This window comes from Erithacus rubecula (genome assembly GCF_903797595.1).
Source record: "Erithacus rubecula genome assembly, chromosome: 26".
Classification (NCBI taxonomy): Eukaryota; Metazoa; Chordata; class Aves; order Passeriformes; family Muscicapidae; genus Erithacus; species Erithacus rubecula.
Window position 1 is genome coordinate 3,177,805 of NC_136678.1, and position 25,245 is coordinate 3,203,049.

Genomic DNA, 25,245 nt, shown 5'->3' on the forward strand with positions numbered 1-25,245 from the left:
GCTCTTGTCCTGCAAAGCTCCTGGTTTCCCCCCAAAAGGCACCTTGGGACCCTGGAGCAAAGGAACCATCCTGACATGCCAGAACACCCTGCAGCTCTCTGAGCAGGGAGCAATGCAATGGAAAATCCTGCACAGAAAACATGTGTTTTCATATCAAAGGACTCCAATTTTCTAGTTTGGGCTACTAAAACTTAATGAACCTGATAACCCACCTGGTGATTTGCAAACCATTAACCAGCATCCTTTGGACCTTGAAATATTGAACACAGTGAGGCTTTAAGAGGGACTAAGCCTCTCACAGAAACTGTTTAATTCCAGGAAAGTAACACTTTTAGCTTGGAATATTCTCTTTTAGAGATTGGAAGGGGCAGCCAATAAAGCAATGGTTGTGGAAAGAAGAGGACTGGGCAGCCTAACACTCCAAGCTCGGTGTGCTGAGCCACTGCTCTGCCCAGCTTCAGTGTTCACAGCAGTTTTAATAATTCATCCAAGAACATCAAAAACACCACTAGAACCAAATTAACTACTTGTTCCTCACTTGTGCTCTAGCTGAAGGTTTTGCTTCCCCAACACCAGAAGCTGAAGGCAAGGAACACCACAGAGGGAAAGATTCTAAATAATTCAACTTTCCTGCTGAGCTGATGTATTAGCTCAGAGTTCTCAGGGCTGGGATAAATGGATTTAAAGCCAGGGCTGGCACGGGTGCCAGGGTCAACTCCCTAGGAAAGGAGATAAGCAGCAAAATGGAAATCAGCTGGGGTTTGTAGGAAATCTTTGTGAAATTATTTGACCTTTTAAATTTAAGATGAATGAGAAAATGAGTGTCCCATCCCCTGGATCCAGCAGCAGCCAACTGCTGCAATGGGAGCAGTCACCCAGCACTGGACAGGGAAGAAAAATGTTCAGCCATGAAGACAGCAAATCCTACCACGTACCAAACACCACCACACAGAGGGACACACACAGGAACCTTTGCTACTGGAGTTTTGAGCTGAGGTCCATCACACCTGGCCAGGCAAGGAAAAGGTTTTTTATCTGCAACTACTGGGTGAGAGCAGCCACAGACCCCACAGCAAACACAGATCCATCAGCAGGGGATCCCAAAAGAATCTACAAGGTTATTTCACTGACATTTGTTGTACCATCCCCAAACAGCCCCAGGTCACACAGGGATGCTGAACTATCACACATCCCTGGCCAAGAGGGGACACTGGGGTTTGGGACTGGCCAGGTGGGACATGGGGTGAAAACACAGCAAATCCCAGTTCTGGAGGGGAGCATTGGCCCTGCCAGGAGAAGGGAAAGCAAATGACCTGGATGCCAGCTGTGGAGACCAGGAGGCACAGCTGGAGAGATCCCACAACATTTAATCTCCTGGCCAGGTCACTTTTTAAAGCATAATTACACCTGGCTTTTAAATAGCCCAACAGATGCTGCTCAGGTGTGTGCTTCCTTGAGCATCCATCCATGCTCTTCCCTGGCTTCCTGTCTCTCTCCAGCTGTCCCTCATTCCCTCCCCACCAACAATGGCCCCTGTGTGCTCCCAAACCCCCTCACCCAGCTCACATCCTCCTGGTGTCACCTCTCTGCACTGTCCCCAACACCAGAGATGTCACCACTGCCGTCCCAAGGCAGGATGCTGCATTAGCCAAAATTACTTTTCCAAAGGTTTACATCCATTTTTTGTTATTTGCCAAACTTGGAGCCCATGTTCAAAAGCATTTCTTTAAGCCATGCAGAGAGAACCTCTCCTGCAGCACCACAATTTTCCCTGTTTGAAGTTCATCCATCACTCCACACAAATTCTCATGTTTTTACACCATGCTGCTTTAAGTCTCTAGACACTGGTTATTAAAACCCCTCAACCCTGAGCATTACCATGTCACCATCATTAGGTTTCAGAGCCAACAGTGTCAGTGCAATTAGGTACAGCTCATTAGCATACTGCCTGCATGCTCTGAGCAAGTACAGTTCCAACAAGAGGTCTGCTGCCTCCTTCACAGCCCAGAGCACAGACTGCTCAGGGGTACATCGAAACACCAGCGAATTTCAGTTCCCCTTTCTAGAGCAAATTGGATAGTAAAGATTTAAGGGCCAGATTAAATAAAATTGTAACGAGAAAACCAATAACACCTGAATTAAATGTGAAGACCCAACATAACCCTCATCTATTCCTTCTGCCCAACCCAGACCACGGCGCCGGGCGGGAGAACCCGGCTCTGCCCACACAGGGAACTTTGGTAATGCAGGAATTTTGGCCAACCCATTCCCTGGAGCTGGGGATGCCCCTGGGCACTCACCAGGAAGCGAACATCGTCGAAGCCGTTCAGGAGCAGCTTGCTCTCATACTGCTGCAGGCCAATGGACTCCAGCCACTCCCCAACGCTCTGCTCCAGCATCCGCGAACCTGACGAGAGAGGAATCGGCAGCCGCTTGAACAGGGAGAAACCGTTCAGGCGGTAGCAGCGGCACTCTGAGGAGGACAGATGGCATTGCCACATCATAGTCATTACCATCAAGAAACTCAAAAAATTATGCTCAGAGTACAACAAATCAGCGGGCAGATAATTCCTCTTGTGTGCACAGAGCATGGACAACAAGCTGGCAGTGCCTCCGTGGGCTCCGGGTGCAAATCTGTACCGCAGTTCACACTCAGGAAAGAAACTCCTCGCCCGGGCAAAGATTCAGAGGTGCTGCTGGGGTGCTGAGATCACAGGCACTGCTGTCAGGGCTCTGAGTTCCTCGCCAGGCAAGCACATGAAGCCCAACCCCAGAGGGATGCGGATCCACTCCTCGGCTCAGCGGAAGGGGGCGGGAGGAGAGCAGCAAACTTCCACCCCAGGCATTCCCAGGCAGTCACAGGTGCGAGGGGAGGGAGCAGAGATGTGCCAGTCCTCTCATCCACACACCTCTGGACACAGGCTCAGCAGGAAGCACGGAGCAGCCTGAGAGAAAACAGCTTCATGCCCGGACACGGCGGATGCTCGGGAAAGCAGCAGGAGCCCAGGCAGAGCGGCTGACCGCGGGAAGACACGCAAGACAAAGGAAGCACAGACTGCAGCAGCAGAGAGAAAGGGCTTGTACTCTTCCTCCCCAGCAGTCCTGAGAGAGGCAAACCATGGCAGGGGCTTCGTCTCGCTGTTACTGTGTTATGGGGACCCCAGGCACAGGTCTGGCAACCCTGGCTCTGTCGTTTTACCAGCGATCCGGTCACTTGGCATTCCAGCACGCTGCCTGGACCTCTTGGCATTCCAGCACACTGGCCCCAGAGAGCCCAGCCCCACTGCTGCACCGTGTGACAGCACAGCCAGGACAGCTCTCACCCAACACTGCTGGTCCTGCCAGCTGTTGGGCACGCACCTGGATTTGCCCTTCCTTCATTTCCTTCAGCCGAGCGCAGCCGCCACGTCGAGCCCCTCGCTCAGCCAGGGAGCAGCTCTGCAGGAAGGAGGCATTTCGGTTCCCTGCTTCTGAGCCACGGCAAAAGGAAAAAAGCTAATGCAAGCACACTCTCTCCTCTTCCTGCAGCAGCTCAAGTCCGAGCCATGCCCTTGCACCTCCCCTTCAGCATCTGATAAAGGAGATTCCTCCCAGCACCTATGGAAGCTGCGCCAGATGAGCTCTCCCTTCCCTCACCCCTGGGTAGAGTCCAATGACTTGTTACTCTCCTCTAGTAAAGCTCAAGACCTTAAGTACGACCAAAAAAAAGTTCAGAGATTTCCTTTTCATCAGGGAATTTGCTATGCAAGACAGGCAGATTTTCGGGCTCCCTGGCATGTTTGTTTCCAGCACGGATGCAAAGAAAAGGATGATCCGGAGACCCCCGTTTGCTTCCTTTGAACCTCCAGGTCGGCTGAAGCAGTTTGGTACCTTCCAGCCATCCCTCCCCACGGTGCTGCAACGGCTGCACACACAGAGCCCACGGTGTCACCTGCAGATTCCCGGGGTAATTCCTGCTGTCTGCTCCCGGGGGTTGCTCCCGTGCCGGTATTTGGGAGCTCCGGCAGCTCCTTCCAGCTCATGAGATCACCAGAGATTCCTGCCTCCCTCCCCTGAGGCAGTGCGTGCTCCGGGGCAGCAGCTCAGCCCGCGCTGGGACCGGGAGCTCCCGCTGGCCGGCTCTCCATGCTGCCCTCCATCCCTCCCCCGCCGTCCCTGCGCTCTGCCGGCGGCTGCGGCGCTTTGTCTGAGCCCCGCGCTGTCCCTCCCTCCCTCCCTCCCTTCTCCTCATCCTCTGCCCCCTCCCAGCGCTCCCACCCGCCCGGCACCGAGGCAGCGGCTCCGGAACTCTCCGGTGGAAATCACTGACTCCTCAATATTTACTCGATGATGGACAACGAGGCTTGGGGGTTTTAAAAAATGATGTCACAGGTCTGCTTCGACAGATCCGAGTGATTTGTGGCTGGCTCAGAATTAATTTATCAAGAGAGAGGTGAGGAAGTGCCTGCTGCCTACTACAGCATTCCTGGGAGCTGTCGGGGTATTGGGAGGGGGAATGAAACCACAGCAGCTCCTTCTCCTGAGCTCCTGAATTTAATTTTTGAAATTACTTACTCTATTCAGCCCTGCATGCACTTGTAAATACATTTCTGCTTTTTAAAGGGAAACCTACAGTGATACCAACTGCAGATTTTCTTTTTACAAAACCCTTTCAAGTCATGACAAAATGAAGAGAGGGGAGTATTTGGACTGAGGGAATGGAGGTGTTTCCTTTAAAAAGAGAAGACACCTAAAACATCCCAGGCTGAAAACTAAGATGCCTAAAACTAAAATACATCTGAAAGCTGTGTGTTACAAGGATGGTACAAGAACAGAAGGATCACAGTACTTGAGCCCCCTGGCAAGATCCTGATCACAACTTCTGACTGAAACAAATTCCTATTTCTCAGCTCTATCCTTCCCCTTATGCTCTACATTCTAGGAATTCTGCCTTTGATTCTGCAGCTGGCAGGGAGGAAACCAGTGGGCAGAACTGGAATGATGAGTGCATTCCCAAAATTGTGGTGCCTCCTGCAAGACTCTTCCCAAGTCCCACAGCACAGAGAGAAGAGGCTGCCAGAGCTCAGGAGGGGCTTTCAGGTGTTATTGTTTCAGTAACAATCTTTATAGTGTCAAGTTTACATTTTTCTGCAGGACAAGGTGCATGGGCTATGCTGGACCAAAATCACCCCACCTGCTCATGGAAATTTGGTGCAGAGAGACACAAATGTCTGTTCCAAGGCCAAACTGCCTTAAGAAAAAGGGCAGGTGGAGTTTGGTATTCCTAAAATGATGGTGCTCCTTGACTGCCCAAGCTCCAAGAAGGTCTTGCCAGTCCTTACCCAGACACAAGGCAGTGGTACAGAGCAACTGCTCATGCAAACAGCTCCAAACACATCCCCACAGGAGCTACCAACAAGGCAATTCACCTTTCCAGACCCCAAGCTAGTCATGAGCCCCAATATCCTCAAACCTCACTAATTTTAAGGATAAGAGAACATTTAGGGAGCTCCCTGCAGTTCCTTGTACATTCACCATGACCTGAAGCACAACAGCCCCACAAAGAAAGCCCTGTGGAGGAAAAGCCAAATGTGTGAGAGCTCCCAGTGAGGGACTGGCAGAGCTCTGCCTGCTCCAGGGAAAAGAGGCACAAACAGGGAATGTGCCCAGCAGATCTGCACACCAGGGATCCCAAAGTAAGCCTGACAGAGCACAGCCTGTGTGAAAACCCCTGGCTCCAGGGTTCCCATCCTGCTGGGAGCTCCCTGCACAGCTGCAGGTCTGCAGCAGCACTGGCTCCCCCTCTCCCCTCCATGTCAGACCTTTCCCTGCTGCTATCAATCCATCACAGCCCAGATCTGTGGAGGGCTGCCAGAGCAGAGTGCACAAACCCACTCACAGCTTCAACTCCTCTGCAAAGCCACCCAACCCTGGAATGCAGAGCCTGAATCAGGCTCAACTCCCACTGGCAACAGTGGGTTCCTCCTCACCTAAGCAAAAACCTGAGTGACAAATGGATATGAGGTGAGCTCTGTCCCAGCCCTTGTGAGCTGCATGTGTGGATCTGCATTAGCATCTCATCAGGAGGAGCTGCTGCCCACCCCCAGTCAGAGCTGCTCTGCTGCAGCAGCCTGGAGGTGAAGGATTTAAAAGGACAGAATCTCTCATGGTGGCAGCTCTCCAGCAAGCTTCAGTTCTGCTTTTGCTCACGATTCAAAGGCAGAGAAGGGAATTCACATTTTAAGTGTCCTCCAGGATTCTTGTTCATTGGGTATTGATACCTGAAGCTCTGTGCACTTAGAAATGCCCAGGATCACCCTCCATGAGGCACCTGGCAGATTAACCACATGCAAAGGGCACAGCCAGCATGGCACCCACACTGGCACCATCCAGCCCTGCTCAGCAAACTGCTGCCCTCATGGAAAGAGCTGGGAGGGAAATCCTGCAGCTGCATTCTGGAAAATTAAAGCAATCTTCCCAAGGAGTGTAGAATTAAATTTGCTGGCAGCAGCATTGAGCATCATGAGGTAACCCAGGTCTGCTCTCATGTGCCAGAGCATTCCTCTCCCTCCCAGAGCCAAAGCAGGTGAAAGACATGACACACAAGAGGCAGAGCTTGTTTGTGTGCAGAGCACAGCCAGGACAGACAGACACATGCTGGGCACTCTACCTGAGATCCTGTGCTGCTCCTGGGAAAAGTCAATGCCTTCACCAATGGAACTCATGATCTTTTCAATCTGAAAGTAAAAAAATAAAGCATGTGTTGCATTATTCATAAAGCCTCAGGAAAAGGTAAAAGCAGCCCAGGATTTCATCTCCCACATGACAGCTGAAGAAATTCAGGAAAGGATGTTAAGGTATCACTGAACCAGAAGAGGTATCCTGAACATCTTGCCAGGGTAGGTCTTTGCTGGCATGGATGGCTCAGAGGGATATGCAGAGGATGAGGCTCTGCTGAGCCTTCCCTTCCACAACTTACCAGTGCCTGGAAATAAAAACCTTCAACAAAACCATCCCTCAGCAGCACAGGCTGGGGGTAAGGAAGGAGCCCCAACCTGCTCACTCACACAGCCCCTACACCAGCAGAGAAGCTGCAGCAATGCTGTCACCCACTCCTCCCCAGCAAGCAGACTGGGGGCTCAGCTTCCCCACACTCAGTTTTGTTGGGCATTTTTGTTTTGGCTTGATTTATTCTTTAAACCACCACATTTCCCAATCCTGTGCATGGAGCTGTGCTCCCACCAGGGCAGGTGCTTCCAAAGGGTTTGAAAACAGATTGTTTGGGATAGCAGCATCATGGGGCAAATGCCTGAAGGATCCAGAAGAGGGGGGCAGGAGACAGCTCCATCTCTGACCAAGCAATTCACAGTCTACAGCTCAGGCAAACCTCAGGCAGTGAGGAAGAAAAGGTACAAGCTCTGCTGGAATGGGTCTGAGTCCACTTAAGAGCTGCATAGAAATAGCTGCATTTGCCACACACACACAAAAGAATAAATTAATGCAGGTTTCAATTCTCAGTGAACCTTCAGGAGACTTCCTTAAATGAGAAGAGAAACTTTTCAAGCAATTCTTGAGCAGAATTTGTAAATTGAGGCTTCCAGTGGTGCAGAGGGAGAACTGACAATTCCCAGGTTAATTTGTAAGAGACCTGAGAAACTGCAGCTCAGCTGGTCAGTTCAGACACTTCAATACTCTCAGCACTGAACCTCACTGTTTCCCAAAGAGCCACACATTCAAGAGGCTCAGGGCTGGTTGCTTACCCCAGACTTCATTCTACAACAGAGCAAAAAATAAAGAAGTGCCTCCAGTAAGACTCCCAAAAGGAAATCTCCCAAACAAACACCCCTACAAGGCACTTCTGAGTGGCTGCTGCTGAATGCAAAGTGACTAGCCACAGAGTGGGGGAAGAAACCTCAACTCTTACTCAACTTTTTTTTCTCCTGGTTATTTAAGGACATATTTGGGGAAGGAGTCCAAGTTTCCTTGGACTTCACCCCTGGCTGTTTGTGCCCTGCCTCCCAGTGTGATGCTGTGTTTGGTGAGTCCCCAACCATTCCACTGGTGTGAGGAGCTCCTGGGGATGCTGCAGGGGGCTGGATCTGACTGCCATGCACACTCAGGGGCACTTTGGAGCTGAGCTCTACCAGAGAGGGGTTTTGGTGAAACAAAAAAAGCTCTCACAAAGCTCCTGGCAAGGCAGATGTCCAGGAAGCCCCTCCTGCTGCAGGGAGCAGCAGGCACTGCAACTGCAGTGTTCAGTCTCCCCAGGGACCAGGCAGTGCTGTGAGCTGTAGTAGAGCTGTTAAAGATGTAGGTCCTCTGTCTCTGGAAAACCAGGGACAAGAAAAAATACAGGGAAAACAAAAAAACAAAAACAAAAAACAAAAAACAAACAAACAAAAAAATAGGATGAGCAGCTCTGCTGGGCTTGAAATACAGTTAATGCCCATTTAGTGGGAGATCTGAAAATCAGCTTGGGAAAACAACCAGAATCCCAGCACATAGAGCAGAAGAGGGAAGTATGATCTAAAAAGAAATTCCAGTTAGGAGGGTTTTGGAGTCAGTGGACACATGGATCCTGTCCTAAGGCAAAAGCATTCTTTGTTCCTCAGCCCCTGGACAGAGCCAGGACTCAAATGTGATCTTTGCTGGCACTGCTGGATTCATTCCAACAAGAACCACCAAAGCAGATGGTTTGGACCCCAAAAGCAGCAAATGCTCTCCAGCAAAACCTTTGAATTTCAGGGTGTCCTCAGGACATCATGGCCATGCAGGACTGGAGGGCAACACAGGGATGGTGCAGAAACAACCCAGGTGACACCAAGGGCCAACACCTGGCACTGGCTCTGGAAATTCTGCTCCTTCCATGGACAGGCACTGAGCCCCAGCTGCAGAGCATTTCTGGGACACTGACACAACCCTGAGCAACTGCTGCACAATTTGGATCTTGAGGTCAATTCAGTTCAAACCCCAGAAATTTAAGGACATTAAACTTTGCAGACTGGTGTCCACCAGCTTCAGGACAAGGTACATCTCTGAGCTGGAGCTGCTCTTGTACCTTGTCTGGGAATCTCTAGCTGGATTCAAATTGCAAATTAACTCTGAGGCCAAGTTTTTTTGTTTCCATCTCTCTCTGAATTTGAGAGAGACTTGATGCTGTCCAGGCTCAGCCCCCAGCACTGCCAGCTCTGCAGTCCCAACACTGCCTTGAGGACTTGCAGGTGCCTCTGAAACACTGAAACACCCACGACCTTTTCCTCAAAAGCAGGGAATTGCCTTGTGCTATATAAAACTGAATGGAAATGAAACAATCACGTGGCAGAGGATTACCTTTCACAGCTCTCCTCTGCCAAGTGCTGGTCATGGTTACACACAGTCCCAGCTATTACCATTAATGCAGAGGGAAATCCTGGCCTGCCCTCAGCTCTCCACGAAATGCAAACACCTCAAACAGACTCACACACCACCCCAAACACGGGGTTATGGCTGACCAGCTTGGTTTAACTGTTAGGAGGCTGCAAAGGGAAGAATGAGAAGGACAAGCCTGGAGAGGGAACCACTGCCTGAGAGCATCCCTATCCTCTGCAGCCTTTCCTCAGCTGCACTCCAGTGTGGACATGGGGCTGAAGAGCAGATACCTTGAAAATAGCCTATGCTAGAGTTTTTTAGGCTGTTCTTTCCCACTGGTTAATTATTAAAATACAAAAATACCATGTTTAAATATAGTGCTTCAGCTAAGACTTAGTTGTAGCCTGAACACTCAGTTCTGATTTGTTTTGGCTTAACCTGTATTTTTCCACTGAAAGCACCAAGTGCCCATCTCTGATTGTGCTGTGGGGTCAGTTTGGGGTGGGGATTCTATGGTTTCTTTTACAGCCACAGAAATAAAACCACAAAATGCTTCCCCCTTCTAAATTAATACAACCATATCTGTTATCCCTGATGCAGAGGGGCAGCTGGCTCCATGCTGGGACAGTGAGACCTCAAACCCCACCAGGGAAGGAGAAACTCCAGTAGAGCTGAAGTGCTCTGGGAGAAGGAAAGGCTGCAAGGACAGAAGTGTCCCTCATTAACCCCACAGCAGGAATGTGCCTGGAAGGAGCTGTGCAGCAGTCACCAGGATTGGAGCTCTTGGATCTATTTGCACATTTGCCCACATTTGGTGAAAGATAGAAATGCCCTGAAAAAGGAGCTGGGTGTGGCTGAGAGTCCAGCAGGGCTGGGGCAGCCATAGCAACTGGCCAGTGACTCCAAAACAGAACCTGACTCCAAACAAACCATCCCAAGCAGAGTTCTGCTAACTGAGGAAGAGCCACTGGTTTGCAGAAGGGCAGTGAGACCAAGGCAGCCTCGTGCCATGCCAAGCTCTGTCCTGCTGCAGGACAGGAGACATTTCCACAGCAGAGTCCTGCAATTCCCCCCTCAGTGCCCGTGGCAGGAGCAGCCAATGGCTCCTTACACTGGCAGGATGTCTCCTGATCTCTGATCCCAGCCTGCAGGAGCTGCAGGGACCAGGAGAAGGACAGGACCCACACCTGTGTAGAGGGCAGTGAGCCCCCTGTCCCCCACAGAGGCTCTGCTCCATTCCACACCTGCCCTGATGGATGCCAAGCCATGGGGTCCATACTGATCTCTCCAGCTTTCCTTCCCCAAGCCGCTGCTGGAGTTTGAAGCCAACACACCCAGAAGAGAAATGAGGGCCATTAAACCAGCCCCAGGGCTTTTGTCCCCAGAAAAAAGAGCTTCTCACAACACAGGCTGTCTGCCCACAAACAGGGTAGGAGGCTCATTTGGACAGCACCAGACTGACCATCACTCTGTCAGGGTGACACTCACCCAGTCCTGGAGGCATCTTGATGCTCCTGGAGCTTTCTGAAAGGGGCTTCCTAAACCCCCACCTTACAGTCACCATCCATGCAAAGCAGAAGTTTGCTCTCAGTCTCTGCATGCAGCATCAGAGACTGCCAAGGACACAGCAAGGTCACCCTGAGAGAACTAAAATCACAGAATCCTCAAACAGTTTGGGTTGGAAGGGACCTTAAAGCTCATCCAGTCCCACTCACTGCCATGTACAGGACACCTTCCACTGTCCCAGGCTGCTCCAAACCCTGCCCAGCCTGGCCTGGGACACTTCCAGACATCCAGGTGCAGCTACAGCTTCTCTGGGCACCCTGTGCCAGGGCCTCCCTACCTTGTGTGGGTCAAGGTCTTCTGCTTTTTCTGTGGCCCCTTACCAAACTGGTATCTTAAAAATCACCAGTGATTCCTGAGCACCACAAAGAGAACCTGCAGTGTACCTGCACAGCCTGACTGAGCAGAGAAGTTACTCAAATAAAGGTCTGTAATTAAATAAAACCACACAGAACCAAGTGCACACTATCTGCCATATGGAGGGCATTAGTGCACTATAATGACACCCTGCAGCAGGAGTATAATTAAGAATATAGCAGGATTCCCATTATAAATCCTTATTACTGAGGGTTCATAACCTATTGTACAAACCTGCCCGGGGCTCAGGCTCAGCAGACAAGAGCAGCTCCAGCAGCAGATTTCAGTCTTGAAAGCTACTTACAAAGTTGAGTGGAAAGGTTATCAGTCTTTTAAATTTCTGCAATTCCAGGAGAGTGTCAGGAGTTAAGACTTTATTATTTCCAAGCTTTAACAGCTGGGGGATGGGGCAGATTTGGTTTTAAATTATTAAAAAAAACAACCCCCAAACATGCTGCATCTACAGTTTCAAACCCCTTTGAGCACAGCAAACCCTCTGTGATGGTGTGAGCAGCCCCTAAGCACAACAAACCCCCCAGTGATGGTGTGAGCAGCCCCATCACAGCCCAGCAGGTCAGCTTTAAACTCCAGGGGAGAACTTTGGGCACATGAGGTTGACAGATGATGCTGGGGCAGAATCACTGGCACTTCTATTCTGCACCAATAGCACAGCAAACCTCACATTACTGACTGATACTGCATCCCTGAAGGAGGAAGGGAGGCTGCTCAGACTCAGCTGGGATACATCCTGGAGCAGAAGAATGGCAGAATTACAGCATCCACCAGCATGTCTGAAAGGGATGCAGCAAGAGTGGGATCTGGGATGATACCTGCTGACTCCTCAATACAGGTATAGACCTGAAAATTTTGGATTTGGGCCATGAATCTCATTTCTAGGTTGGTGACAGCTCATAAACCACTTCTGGTTCAGTTTATGATGCTTTAGCTTCTGTTCTTCCATTGCCATCCCATGGAAAACACAAAGCTAATATTTCACCACTCAGTATATTCTGTGTCTCCAAAAGACACCAGCCTGTATGAACTCAGCATAACAAACACCAGAGGCCTGGAAAACATAATGCTCCATTTATTAATTCCAAGCTGAACTGCACCAGCCAGTTGTTCACGGCACATTTGAGCGCTCGAATCCAGAGTTGCAGTGCCCCATCCTCCCCCAGCAGCCTTCCACAAAGCTGAATTTATTTCAAATCATTCTGCAACTGTTTGCCAGTGATAAAGGCAAACACATTTTCTGGCTTAATATGGTCTCTGAGAAATTCATTTGGATGGGGACCAGGGCCTGTTGCTTCACGCCACTCTCCAGTCTGTGTTTTTGTACAAATCCCAAAGTTACAAATACAAACATGTACCAAAAGGAACTTATGGTATAAACTTGAATTTCACAACAGTGTGTGATGGATCTGCAGTATCACAGCCCTCCAAATATCAATGTTGTTTTGACAAACAGTAAAATCCAACACTGACATGATAAAGAGAATGGCCAAATGCAGCAACACTTCTGCCCACAGCAGGGAAACAAATTCAGAAAGCACTGAATCAATTCACTGTCTCTCCATATTCCTGCATCCTAACACAAACCCCAAAGCAGCATAAGGCTCTCCAGCAAGGCTGTGGGACAGAGCAGTGAAGCTGCTCCAGGCTGGAGAGAGAGATTTAAAGACTTTTTTTAAAAATAAAAGCTTCAGAAATGCTGGAAGATGCGACGTAAAGCGGAAGAGAAAATAATGAAGGACTGGATTTAGTAAGGACACTGCAGCTGGACAGTGCTGCTCCTAAAAACCAAAAATGTCCCCAAAATGATCACAAGGCTGTTACATAACCAAAACATCCGTCAGAGCACGAATCAGTCACACAAGAATCAAAAGCTTCTGATTCACAAATACTGAGTTCACCCACTCCCAGAAGGAGAAGCTCCCAGAAACACACACAGGTGGATGGAGCTGCTGGACTGGCAAACATCACACCCTTGCTGCTGGAACAAAGCATGCCTGGTCTTTACATTTGCCTTTCAGCACACTGGTTTTCCTGTAAAACCAGGAAATTTGTCTTGGATTGGCTTAGTTCCATATTGGCTCACAATTCCAACAGGCTGGGTCTTTGCAGCAGATTTAAAAATGGTGGAAACACAAAAGGTTTCACTTCAGAAAGTTCATCAGGCTGGAGGAAATCTCACCACTGGGGGCAAAGAGAACAGATTGGACATGAGGGATGATGTAAGAATTCCTGACCTTAGCACAGGAAAAACAGGAGGAAACATTGGGATCTGGAGACAATAGAATAATCAGCCCAATAATTAAGCTGATTAAAACCTTGATGGCCATGCTTGTTTAGCAGAAATCAAGACCAAAAATACTGACCCCTCTACAGCTTGTGCCCTAGACAAAAGCAAATTACAACTATTTCAGACAAAGAGGAAACTGGAATGTGAGCTGAGGGTGAGGGTCTGCAGGGGACACTTGGGGACAATTCAAGCCACCCCTTGGTCCTAACATCCAAATCCAGGTCAAGCTGAGCTTTGAACACCTGAACCAAGAGAATAAATAGAACATTTTGGGAGGCAGAGGCTGATGCCTGAGCTTTTACACCATGCAATTTCACCAGGCACAAACCCAGCAGCTCTTCCTGAGTAACAAGGGGAATATTTGCATTTTCTTTCAACGGTGCTGGCTGGCAGCTCTGAATTTCAACTCCTGGCTGTTTTAAGGCAGTGGCAGGTTTTGCATCAAAAGCTTTCCAGAAAGTTTCACATTTCAATGCAAATGTTGTTAATCCTCCAAAGTAAGCCTGTAATTAAGACACTGATTCCACATGGTACTGGAGCACCCAACACTCCAGACAAGGTTTAAAGGCACCCACCCACAGCCTCCATCAAGTTGCATCCCAGCTCCAAGCCTGAGGTGGAAGGTATCACAGATGTGCCATCTGCCCTGGCATCCATCCTTAGGGGACATCAACAGCCCCAAAACAGCTCAGGAACAGTGAAACACCACATCCATGGTTACTGCAGATGCAAAGCATTCCTTTTGCAGGAGACACAGAGCACCACTGCAGTTACTCATCAGAGATGAATGTCCAGTGCCATAATTAGCTACACAATATCCATTAGTTCTTCAACTAATTCACTTGGGGAACAAAAAAAATAAAAAAAAAAAAAGTGGTGGACTGTGTACCTCCTTTTTTTTCCTAAGAAAACCTAAATTAATGTGCATGCTTTATTCAGTTCCCTAAATTGCTTTGGAAGGATGTTTAATCTCTTCCTAGCAGGACTTAAGTCAGAACACAGAACTACAACCTCATTTTGTGAGATGGATACTGGAACCTCCAAAATTCAAATTCAGCATGGGAACAGATGACTTGATAGCAGGCAGCTGGAAGTGGAGGATATCAGGGGATATTAAGGGATGTCAGGAGCCAGGTTTAAGGCTAATTCCCAGCAGCCTTCCCTGTTCTTTGCCCTGATCATTTAACAGATCGTTTTTCTTACCAGCACCTAAGAGAGGCAGAAGAGTAGCCTCAGGTCATGACTGCAGACATCCCTGCTTGGAGCCTGGAGCATGAGCCAGGCTGAAGGGCAGCCCTGGAGCTGCTCCACAGAGCAGGAAATAGAGCAGCAGCAGGTTAATCTGCCCTGAAATGGGGCTGGGGGCCAGAGCCCCCCTCCCTCAGAGGTGCAAATCCAGTTTTTGTACCAAACCTCCTGTGAGCTGCTGCTGCCCCACTCATCCCCAACTGCTCAATATTCATGAGCCAGTGATCAAAACCAAATCCATTGCTTCAGCCCTCAGCCAGGCTTGGAAAGATTCAAATATTGATGCTGACTGAGAGCTCTACCCCCTCACACCCCTCCTTGCCCCCACCCTGCTTCCCCCCAGAGCAGCACTGAGCATTTTCAGCCCTCACCTCCCTGGGCAATACATGGATGTTTGATGCAGGAGTTTCTCTGCCCTGCTCACACAGAAGTCCCACCTGACAGTAGCTGCAGGGGCACCACTCCCACCCCAGCAAGGAGCAGGGGTCAGGGGCAGAGGGGACAAGGTCAGGGGCAGAGGGGACAAGGTCAGGGGCAGAATGGGACAAGGTCAGGGGCAGAATGGGACAAGGTCTGGGGCAGAGGGGACAAGGTCAGGGGCAGATGGGACAAGGTCAGGGGCAGAGGGGACAAGGTCAGGGGCAGAATGGGACAAGGTCAGGGGCAGAGGGGACAAGGTCAGGGGCAGAGGGGACAAGGTCAGGGGCAGAGGGGACACAGTCAGGGGCAGATGGGACACAGGCTGAACAGGCTCCTGCACAGCACAGAGCACAAAGCAACACTCTGGGCCAGATCCTTGGAGCAGGGGAGCTGCAACTGGGAACAGGGATGAGCTTTGCCAAGTGAATCATTCCTTCCCCATCCCACCCTTTTGGCAAAGCCAGCAGCACCTTCCACTTCCAGCAAAGGGCATTGGCAGTGCTCAGCCAGGGCAAGGACCTGACCCTTGGCTTACAAGCAGCAGAGTTTCTGCTGTCCCCACTCAGCCTCCACAGCCCAGAGCAGGGTCAGCTCAGCTCTGCTGTGCATCTCACCTGTCCAGGGACACACAGATCCCTCCCCAAGCCCCTGTGCCCTGCACAGACACAGCTACTGCTGGCCAGCCCAGCAGGCAGAGTCCTCAGCTTGCTGGGTACAGCTGGGAGCCACAGAGAGCTGCACATGATCACTTCCCTCCTTAGTCACCTGCATAAAGGCCATTAAAGTTAATAGAGTAATATAAATCTTGCCATTGTTTCCTCTCAGCACAGAGGGAAAGCCAAACCCTTGCTAACAGGGGTGGCTCAACAAGGTTTACACTGCCCTGGTAAATGCAGAGGCTGCAAGTTGCATCCAATTCTGAGCAGCTGCATTATCCCATCCAGGGAACTAATTCAACACACAACCACAGAATTACATTTATGTTTAAATCTCACTGTTGCCATTATGACCAGCCAGACTTTTTTAAAAGTGAGACCTGCCCCATTGCAGACAGATGTGAATTTTTCACATTCTTTCTCTGATTTCCTCACCTAAACAGAGGGGAAGGAAAAGCAGATTCCCCTCCTGGGGCTTGTCCGGCTGCCTCAGGGGAAATGAGGGATTTGTTTACAGGCAGGAGGAAGCAGCTCCAGGGTTCATCTGAGCAGAGGAAGCACAGGCAGTGCAGGCAGCCCAGCACTTGACCTCTGCTACCAATGCAGTCGTGCCAAAGGCTTCTGCCCTTTGAGTGTCTGCTACAAACAGCTCAGATAAAAGCACAGGGAATTATCCAGCCCTTCCAAAGAACCTTCTGCTGCAGAGCCTTTCCCTAAGCCATGGTACAACTGACCTGGGCAATTAACAGCAAAGCCTCTCCAGCCCAAGCAGCTGCAGAGGAAAATATCTATTTGGCAACCCTGAGACCCGGCAGGGAGTGAGGGGGAGGGAGAGAACGGACTGAGGGATGGATTCTCACGTTGCTCTTAGCATCTCTGAATACCTTCCTCTTCCCCAGATGATAATTTTCTCTGCGAGCATCAGCCAGTGCAGGGGCACAACCCTCCCTCGGCTTTCCACGCCCTGCACACACTCCACACCCCCAGCACCACGCCAGGGGTTTGAGCTCCTTTTCAGAGTACAAAGAGTGGTTCATCCGAGCTTATCTCTTCTGCAGCCCCGGCTCTCCCGGCACAGAATCATCCCCAAAGAATGTTTCAGTAATGTTGCGGTGCTGAATTTCAGAGGGATACTTAATCTTGCCCCACTGGCTGTCCAGGGCCAACTTTCTGAGCATGAAATATTTAACTGTCCGTGGGCGTCTGATGTGATAATAAAGTGACTGCTAACCAGCCGCTGAAATAAGCGTGTGAGGAGGAGAGCAGGAGCTATCAAATACACAAACCAGCCTAATTACTGCCTTCCTTCCATCCCCATGAACCCCCAGGCACTGCTCACACTCCCCAGAAGCAAGGACCAAGCAACACAACACTTCTAAGATATTGGAAGAGTCGACAGGGAAGAAGTGGAAGGAAGAAATCAGGAGAAAAGTTGGTGAAGGGCATTGTTATAAAGTCTTTCTCATTTTGGGGATGTGAAAACACACCTGGCTTGCCTAAAAGAAACCAAGCCTATACTTGAGAAAAAAACTTTGAAACTTCTTGCAATTCTGCTACTCCTCCACTCAAACCAACTTTATCTTTTTGCATTTAACACCTTGCAGACTTCCAAGTGAGCGCGTGCCTGTTAATGCCTTGTGAGAGTTAGGGAAGCACGGGACCCACCCAGGACCCCTGAGGGCAGCGTGGCAGAGGGGAGCTCCTGCTGCACAGCCATTCCTGACACAGAGACTCTTGAGCAAGCTCAGCCTTACCTCATCCCATTCCGAAGCGAAGGATGGGGACTTCTCCAGGCGCTTCTTGCCGGCGCTGCAGTTGGAGAGCGATTCGCTGCGGCTCCCCATGGCATCGTCCTCCGTGGGGGAGCAGGTCAGCAGGTCAGAGTCCGACTTGGACAGGCTGCGGCTGAGTTTGAGCTCGGCTTTGGGCTTGCTGCCCGCCTGGGCTCTGCCCAGGGCTCTGTCCCCCTCTGGCTCGGCAGCGCCGGGGTGCTGCGGCGCGTGGGGCGTGCCGGTGCCGGCGGGACCCGCCCGGCTGACGTGCTGCACCGTGGCGTACACGGCGCTCGGCGTGGGCTCCGGGGAGCTGCTCCCTGCCGGTCCCGGGGAGGGTGACTCGGCGTCCTCCAGCTGCATAGCACCAGGGTGGCTCGTGGCTTCGGCGTCCCCCTTGTCGGAGGAAGCGAGCCTGAAAGGGTCCTCGCTTATCTCGCAGATTGGAGAAGAGCCGTGGAGCAAGCCTGAAAACTGCTCTGGCACCTGGATGTCCTGGCTCTCAGTGGAGTCCTGGCTGCGGCCGCCGCTGCTCCTCCTGTGGTCTTCGAGGGGATGAAAGCAGAGAGGAGGGGGGGAAATTAAAAACATGGAAGAAGCGGCAGCAAAATTCCAGCTCTCTCCCTGCCCTCCCCTCAGCAAGGCAGGGAGAGATAAAGAGAGAACAGTTCCGTATTGTTCCGCGTGCTCAACTTGTACCCAAAGTCATGGCATTTATGAAATTCCAAACACTGGCCCGATTTACGCAATCTGGCAGCTCTCCGTGTTTTTTATTCCTGTTAACACTAACTATCAGGCCTTGCTATATAAGGCCAAGAGAAGTGCTAACTATATCCTGCAGAGAGCAAGTGAGGTGGGAGCAGCAGAGACGGAGGCTCCTGGAACATCTGATCCGTTTCCATAAAGGCCAAAGCGTTATTTAGAGTCTCTTGGCACAGGCTGCAGGGTGGGAAAATGCCTGGACTGCAATCGACCTGCCAGTTCCAAAATCCGCTCCCAAAAAAAACCCACTGCTTCCCTCCCTAGTGGCTTCCGACTTTAACCTCTCCTCCCTGCTCAGGGGAGAGAAATAAACAGTTTATGCAAGAAAAAAAGCTTGAGCAAAAAGTCTCTTTTGCAATGAGCTGAGCACGGAGTGGTCAGAGCTGGTGGAGCACTGGCTGCCCCAGAAACATGACATTGGTTCCCAGCTAGTCCTGCCCCAGCAACCTTAATATCAGGTACCAGGGTCCTGCATAAACCATGAATTGACTGATCCCAAGTGCTCACACACACACACACACACACTCACCTTTGTCACAGCTGAATGAGCATTTCAACTGCAAAAGCAAAACTTTGTCAAGCCAACAAGTTTAACTTTGGTTTCCTAGGATTCCTTCACCCTCCCAGCATTGCTTGTGAATTTTAACTGCTTCCATTTAGTGCTGAAGAAACTCTTCAGTCTGGGGACTAAAAATTGATGCTGCAAAGGAACAATACAGCAAAAAGCTCCAATAATGAGGCTCTGAAGTGCAGAGAGGATGTTTGGATGTGAAGAGGAAATCACTTGCTTTGCAGACAGCAGCTCTGGGAAGCCAAGGCAAAGGAACCTTCCTTTCCGTGAGCAAAATAATGAGTTTTACTCTCACTAAAAGCAGCCTGTTAATAGCAGCAGAGAGCCCAACTCAGCTCCCAGCACCTTTCCAGCACCAAGACTGACCATGGGATTTTCAAACACCAATCCTGTTAGGCTTCGTGGTCTGTCCTCACTCCAGAAATGGGCAGGAAAGGGCTGAATTAGTCATTTGCCTTTGTGTGGGGGTGCCAGGTACCCCATGCCTGATGAGCATGGTGAGTCCCTCTCAAAGGCACAGGAGCAGCCACAGCCCTCACTGGGATCAAGTGATGTGAGGGATTATCTCATCCTGGATCCTATGAGTTAGAGATTCCAGGACAGTGAAGTAGTTGTTGACTCTCTTGCACAGGCACATAAACCACCAGTTCTGTGACTGGAGCTGCCAGGGGGAAGGCAGGTCCCAGTGCTGGCTGAGAGGGACCAGCCCCAGCACCCCAGATGACAAGGCAAGACTAAACCCAGTTACTTTGCATAAAGCTGTCAAGCTCCAGTGATGGAGAGAAACCTCAGAGGACAAACCTCAGAGGGGATGAGATGTGCTGCACTCACAGGACAGACTGGCACTAATGCAAAGCCACAGAGAGGTGAGCAAGACAGCAGTGATGGGACAGTCATATAAACCTGTGGGGAAAGCCTTTTTTTTTCCCCCCCCAATCTCTTCCCTTCCTTGAAAACCATTTCTTCCATGCCCCAGCTGAACCTTTAGTGACATTTCTGCTGAAGGGAGAGGCAGCTGGCCAAAGCTTGTGCCACGTGCTCTAACACTTGAGTCCAGCCAGAACAAAGTGCTCCAAATCCAGCTCCAGCACCTCACAAAAGGGCTCCTGTTGGACAAGAATCCCAGCCACCCACTCATCTGCGAGCTGAAGAGGGACTCTGAAACACAGGGCAGCTGCCAGGGAAGGGATGGAGCAAGGGCAACAGCACTTGCTCAGAAATTGTGAGAAATACCTTGAAGAAAACATTTCAGAGCCTGCCCTGAAAGCTGCAGACAGAACTAATGTAGAAAGTCATCTCAGTCTTTTTGCCCCCAAGGTGCATGCAGCAGGAACATGCAAGGCTCTCCTTTTAGGGGATCTGAAAGAATCCTCCTCCTCCAGTTACACCTGAGTTACACTCAGAAAGACTCTTCAGCACAGGGACTCAGGGACTTGTGTCCTGCTCCCTTCACTGATTCACTCCCTTCACTGATTTCACACCCAGCACAGATCATTTAACAGATCCTGCCTTTTTCAGCCACAGCCTGGTGCATGTTTCACCCACAGGAGAGGCTGTTCCCAACCCTTCCTGGGCTCAGGAGCCCTTCCTGGGTACAGACTGTCTGCATCCCAGGGAGGATTCCAGTAAGAGCTTCTCTGCCAGCAGCCTGAGGACTCCAGATAGGAAGCACTTCCCTAAACACTCCACCCTAAGCTGTAACTGCCCTGCCTCCACTGGATTTCTTTCCCTGTATATCAACAGCAGGATTTGTCTCACAACCCTGGATTAGGAGAATGAAGCTGTTCCTGCAGCTGCTGCCTGCTCAAGCTCCCCAACCTTAAAATTAGTGAGGGCACACAGCAGCCTCTGATTTGCACGTGTAAAAGGCTGCCCATGTTACACCATGCCAGAATTTGTCAAGTGAGGAGCAGGCAAATCTCCCTCGGGTAAAATAGAAGCCCAGAGGAAGAAGCTGGCCTTGAGGGGTGCAAAAATATCCTTCACCTACAGGAGAACTGAACAGCCCACTCCACAGCTAACTGGTGTGGAACCCAGCTGGGGATGGCACATTCCTGTGTTAACCTTGCCAAGCTCAGTCACTCCAGGCAGAGTTTATCCACCTGAATTTGTGCTCTTCAGAAAGGGCAGTGAGACACTGCCCTGCTTAGAGAGATCATTAATGAGACTCTGCACAACACCATGACAGCAGAAACACTTGGGCCCAGGATGTGGGACAAGGGTCTGTGCTCTGTCCATGATAACACCATGTGAGGACTGTGGCTTTCTACTGTCCTTCATCTTCAGCAAACCAAGAGCTGTCCCCAAACCTTTGCCTGCAATAACCAAGTGTCCCCACAGAACCCCCACAGCAATGTCCACCCTGCTGTTTCAGCAGACACATTCTGGCTTTTGGAAAAAGAGTTTCTTTCAATCTTTCTGCAGTGTGCTCTGTTTAATCCCAGCTCTCTGGTTAGCAGCACAGTCACACTGTGCTGGTTGAACCAGTATAACCACAAAGGAAATCTCTAACAGGAGGAAGGGCAGAGTGAGGACTTCAAGCTGGACCTCCTATGGAAGCAGCACAGAACAACCTCAACAAGTACCAGTCTGTAAGAACTACCAAAAGGCACCAAGTCATCCTACCTGTAACTGGTCACAGCTGACAACACCTGGGTGTGACTCCTGAAGCCAAACAGGCCAAAACTCAAGTCATTTCACCCTCCATTAGGTCTCTCTGGAGGCAGCAGGAGCTGAGAAGCCTCCTCCTGTTCACTCCACACACATTCCTCCTCTTTTGCCTTATTTTCACACCCTGTTAGAAGGCCTGAGTGCCCTGACTTCACACATGTGACTGCACACCAAAGTGGATGGGAGAGCATTTGGCTTAAATCACTTCTGATACTCTGCCCAAAACATGAGGCCAACTTCCCCCAGTGCTCCAGCATGTGACAGTGAGCTGCTCTAACACACACAAAGGCCACCAAAGCCAGAGGATAATGCCACATTCATCTGCTGGCTGGACACAGGACAACTGGCAGCCAGAGGAACAAAGGCAGCTATCACACATGAAAGGCACCATTAAACCCTCGTGCCTGAAATTCAGCTTTCTGCTGCCCTGAAACGCCCTTTCAACAGCCACAGGAACCCAAGCCCTCCTCTCCTGACCAAAGGCTGCTCCAGAACTCATCCAGAAGGCCAGACCCTCAGACTGAGAGCCAAGAAACAGTTGAAAGCCATGCTTCAGCCTGCTCCATGTCTTGGGATTGAGCTGTTGCCTTTGATGCTCCAGGATCCTTCTGACCCAGAGGTGGGAAAGTTCTCCAACACCCCAAGCAGGACTTTTTACTTAATTCTGCCACTCCTTCAATTTATCTTCTCCCCTCATTATCAGCCACAGTGCTGACTGCATTTAAAGAATGGGAAAGTCAGGGAAGATGAGGAAAAACTCAACTGCATCCTTGGATTTCTCCCACTGTAACAGTGGGAAAAGTTCCAGGGTTGTTACCAACACTTTCCACAGGGTGCAAACAGTGAAGTCACAGCTTTGATCTTTCCAACTGTACATTAAAAGATGGGACTCTGCTCTGGATCCTTAAAAGGATCCATAAAGATCTTCAACTTCTCCTGTCTTCAGGTGTTCAGGGGAAGAGATCTGCATCAAGAACAGGTAGCTGTGTTACTTTTTATTTTCTTTTAATAGGTTTTATTTTAAGCTGACACATAATTAGGACACACCTCCACTCTTACCAATCAAGCCTGGACACAGCAGCCAGGGGAAGGAGTGGAGCAGTTGGAATTCAGTGCCTGAATAACCAGCAATAGCTACCCACTGATGAAAGCCTGAAAGCCCTGGCTCAGGCTGTTGCCCAAAGACTGTTCCTGGCCCAGACTGCAAAGCACCAACCTGAAAAGCTCCCAAAATTTGCCTCTGGCAGTGAGGGGCATTGGCAAGTGCTGGTGGGAACACAATGACCTCTTGTGCCACCCTGGAGCAGCCAGGAGAGCAGCAGGACCTGAGTAATGATAGGAGGGAAGAAAAGCTGCAGGTCTGACAGAGGAGTCAATGAAGCATCACCTCAAATCCTTGTTAGCCCTGTCCATCTTCAGAGGGAGAGGGGCTCCAGTGTGAGAATCCAAACTAAATCCACCCAAATTCCTGCTCAGGACTACTGAATAAAGCGGAAATCCCTCTAAACAAATCTTTTGTTGTTATTGTTGAAGGAAAGCCAAAAAGCCAACAACAGCCTAACACAAGAGACAAGGTGCTCCCAGATGCTTTGTAAAGCTCTAAGGTCCTTCCAGGGGAGGAGAAACTGCCTGTGTACCCCTTGGTCTCAGTTCTAGTTCTTGCTCTACACATTTTTGTTTTCCCCTCTGTTAGTTTCCATCTCAAATTAGCTCTAACACAGAGCAGGATGTTGATTTTACAGCAGAACAGCAGAAACCTGCAGCGCCAGCTGGATGGAGAACACGGCTCACTGGAACACTCGTGTTGCTCATCTTCCCTGGCAGAGGCACAGCCTCCAGCCTCTCACCCTCTGCCTTTGCTTGGCCAGGCATGAGATTTGGGCATTTCTGAGGCCACAGAGCAGATCCTTGCAATCTCTGAACTGTCCCACAGTGCAGCTGCCCTTCCTCCACGTACACTCCGTACAGGAACGCTCAGAGCTCTCCTTTACAGAGATTACCAGGAAACAACAATCACCCTCCAGCCCCCACCCAGCAGGGACTTTCATTGTTCCACTTGCCCTCTGCCCCCGTGTTTTCCTGAAGCACATGCAAGCAAACAGCTCTGCTTTTTTGGATGGTCACTCACCTTTTGTTTTCCTGTCCACTGCAACCGGCTTTTTAGTTTCTGCTGTAAGCAACAGCTCGTAGGGGTGTTCCTCTTCCTCAGCTCCACTTCCCCTGCTTTTCCCCCGGGCAGCAGAGGCCTAATGAAGAACAGCACAATGTGGTGCTCTGCAAAGCAATGCTTTGTCCCAGCATAAACCCCACAGCCTCTATGCCATGGGTTAAGCAAAGAATTGGCAGAGGCAACACCTTCACTGCAGAGCATGAGGCAAAATGTAATATTCCCCTTTGGTTTTTTTGAACCCCCCTCAAGAAAAGCCCACCCAAACCCCTTTAATTTTTAGTATTTCAGGCTGCTGACAGCTTTCCAGCACTGACCAACTGTGCAAGGGCTGCAGACAGGCTGGAGGGGGAAAAGAGCTGAGACCGTTATTCCTGTTCATCCCATCTCAGGCTCGTTGTTGCTATTGGAATTTGCACTGTCATTCACTTTTTAACTGCTGGCCCTATTAGGACAGGGCTGAAAAGAACAAAAGCCCAAATCCCTGCCACCTTCTCAGACCTGCATTTCTGACCTCAGGACGTATGACATATTCAGAACTAAAGAGTCCTCAGGCAGCACTGTATGAACTCAGTTAACTTCAGGATGTGCAGCAGCAATTGTACTCACTTAAATCCCCCAAAGCCTCTACTTAGAGCTGGTTTGTAACCCTGGCAGACTCTCCTCGAGCTGTTCTGGAAAGCCACCAGCCATGTGCAGGGATGAGGTTTTGGTGCAGGATCCAGACCAGCCTTGCTGCAGACTCACACATGTTGCTCTGCATCCATGCCAAGGATGACAGGCACTGGATACCCTCGTGTGCCATCCCAGTGCTGAAAGGGCTCAAGTGGCCACCAGGGCACCCTGCCTGCACAGCCAGCTGCCTTTCAGCACCATCTCCTGGCCAGATCCTGGCAGGTTGATGCAGCCCTGTCCCAGGAGCTCAACATGACCCAGGAATGCACCCTAAGAGGCTCCAAGAGAGCTGGAGAGGGAAATGGAATGAGAGAAATTTGTGAATGCCCTGGAAGTGTTTAAGGCTAGGTTGGATGGGGCTTGGAGCAACCAGGCTGAGTGGAAGGAGTCCCAGCCCATGACAAGGGCTTGAGATTGGATGATCTTTAAGGTCCCTTCCAGCCCAAACCACTCTCTGACCCCATGTGTGATTATATCCAACTACAGTGGGACAAACCCAAGCCAGAAAGCAATAATTCCTACCTGCTGCCAGGACAGGGAACAACAAGTCTGAATAAAACATACCCCAGGGAGGGCTCCTACTGCTCAGACCCCTGGAGCTGCCACTGCCTCACCAGCAGAGCACAGAGCACCTCCTGCTTTTCCCCAGAGTGAAAGCACCAGAGCTGCTCCAAGGGCAAACTGCAACCCAGCCAGGAGCTCTGGAAGCTTAAAAGAGTCTTGGAGAGGGACCCAAGAGTCAGCAGCACAGACAG

General features: G+C 50.4%; 1 protein-coding gene across 8 annotated transcripts in view; it reads right to left on the reverse strand.

The window, feature by feature from the left end:
• ANKS1A (ankyrin repeat and sterile alpha motif domain containing 1A) overlaps positions 1 to 25,245 on the reverse strand; it is a 76,981-nt gene that overhangs the window by 19,581 nt on the left and 32,155 nt on the right. For all 8 annotated transcript variants that reach the window (XM_079327220.1, XM_079327217.1, XM_079327218.1 and 5 more), the window contains 4 exons: positions 23,777 to 23,894; positions 17,628 to 18,190; positions 6,650 to 6,716; positions 2,301 to 2,407 (listed from right to left, as the gene is read on the reverse strand). In XM_079327220.1, coding sequence (XP_079183346.1) covers positions 2,301 to 2,407; positions 6,650 to 6,716; positions 17,628 to 18,190; positions 23,777 to 23,894 — 855 coding nt within the window. The remainder of the gene's footprint in view (positions 1 to 2,300; positions 2,408 to 6,649; positions 6,717 to 17,627; positions 18,191 to 23,776; positions 23,895 to 25,245) is intronic.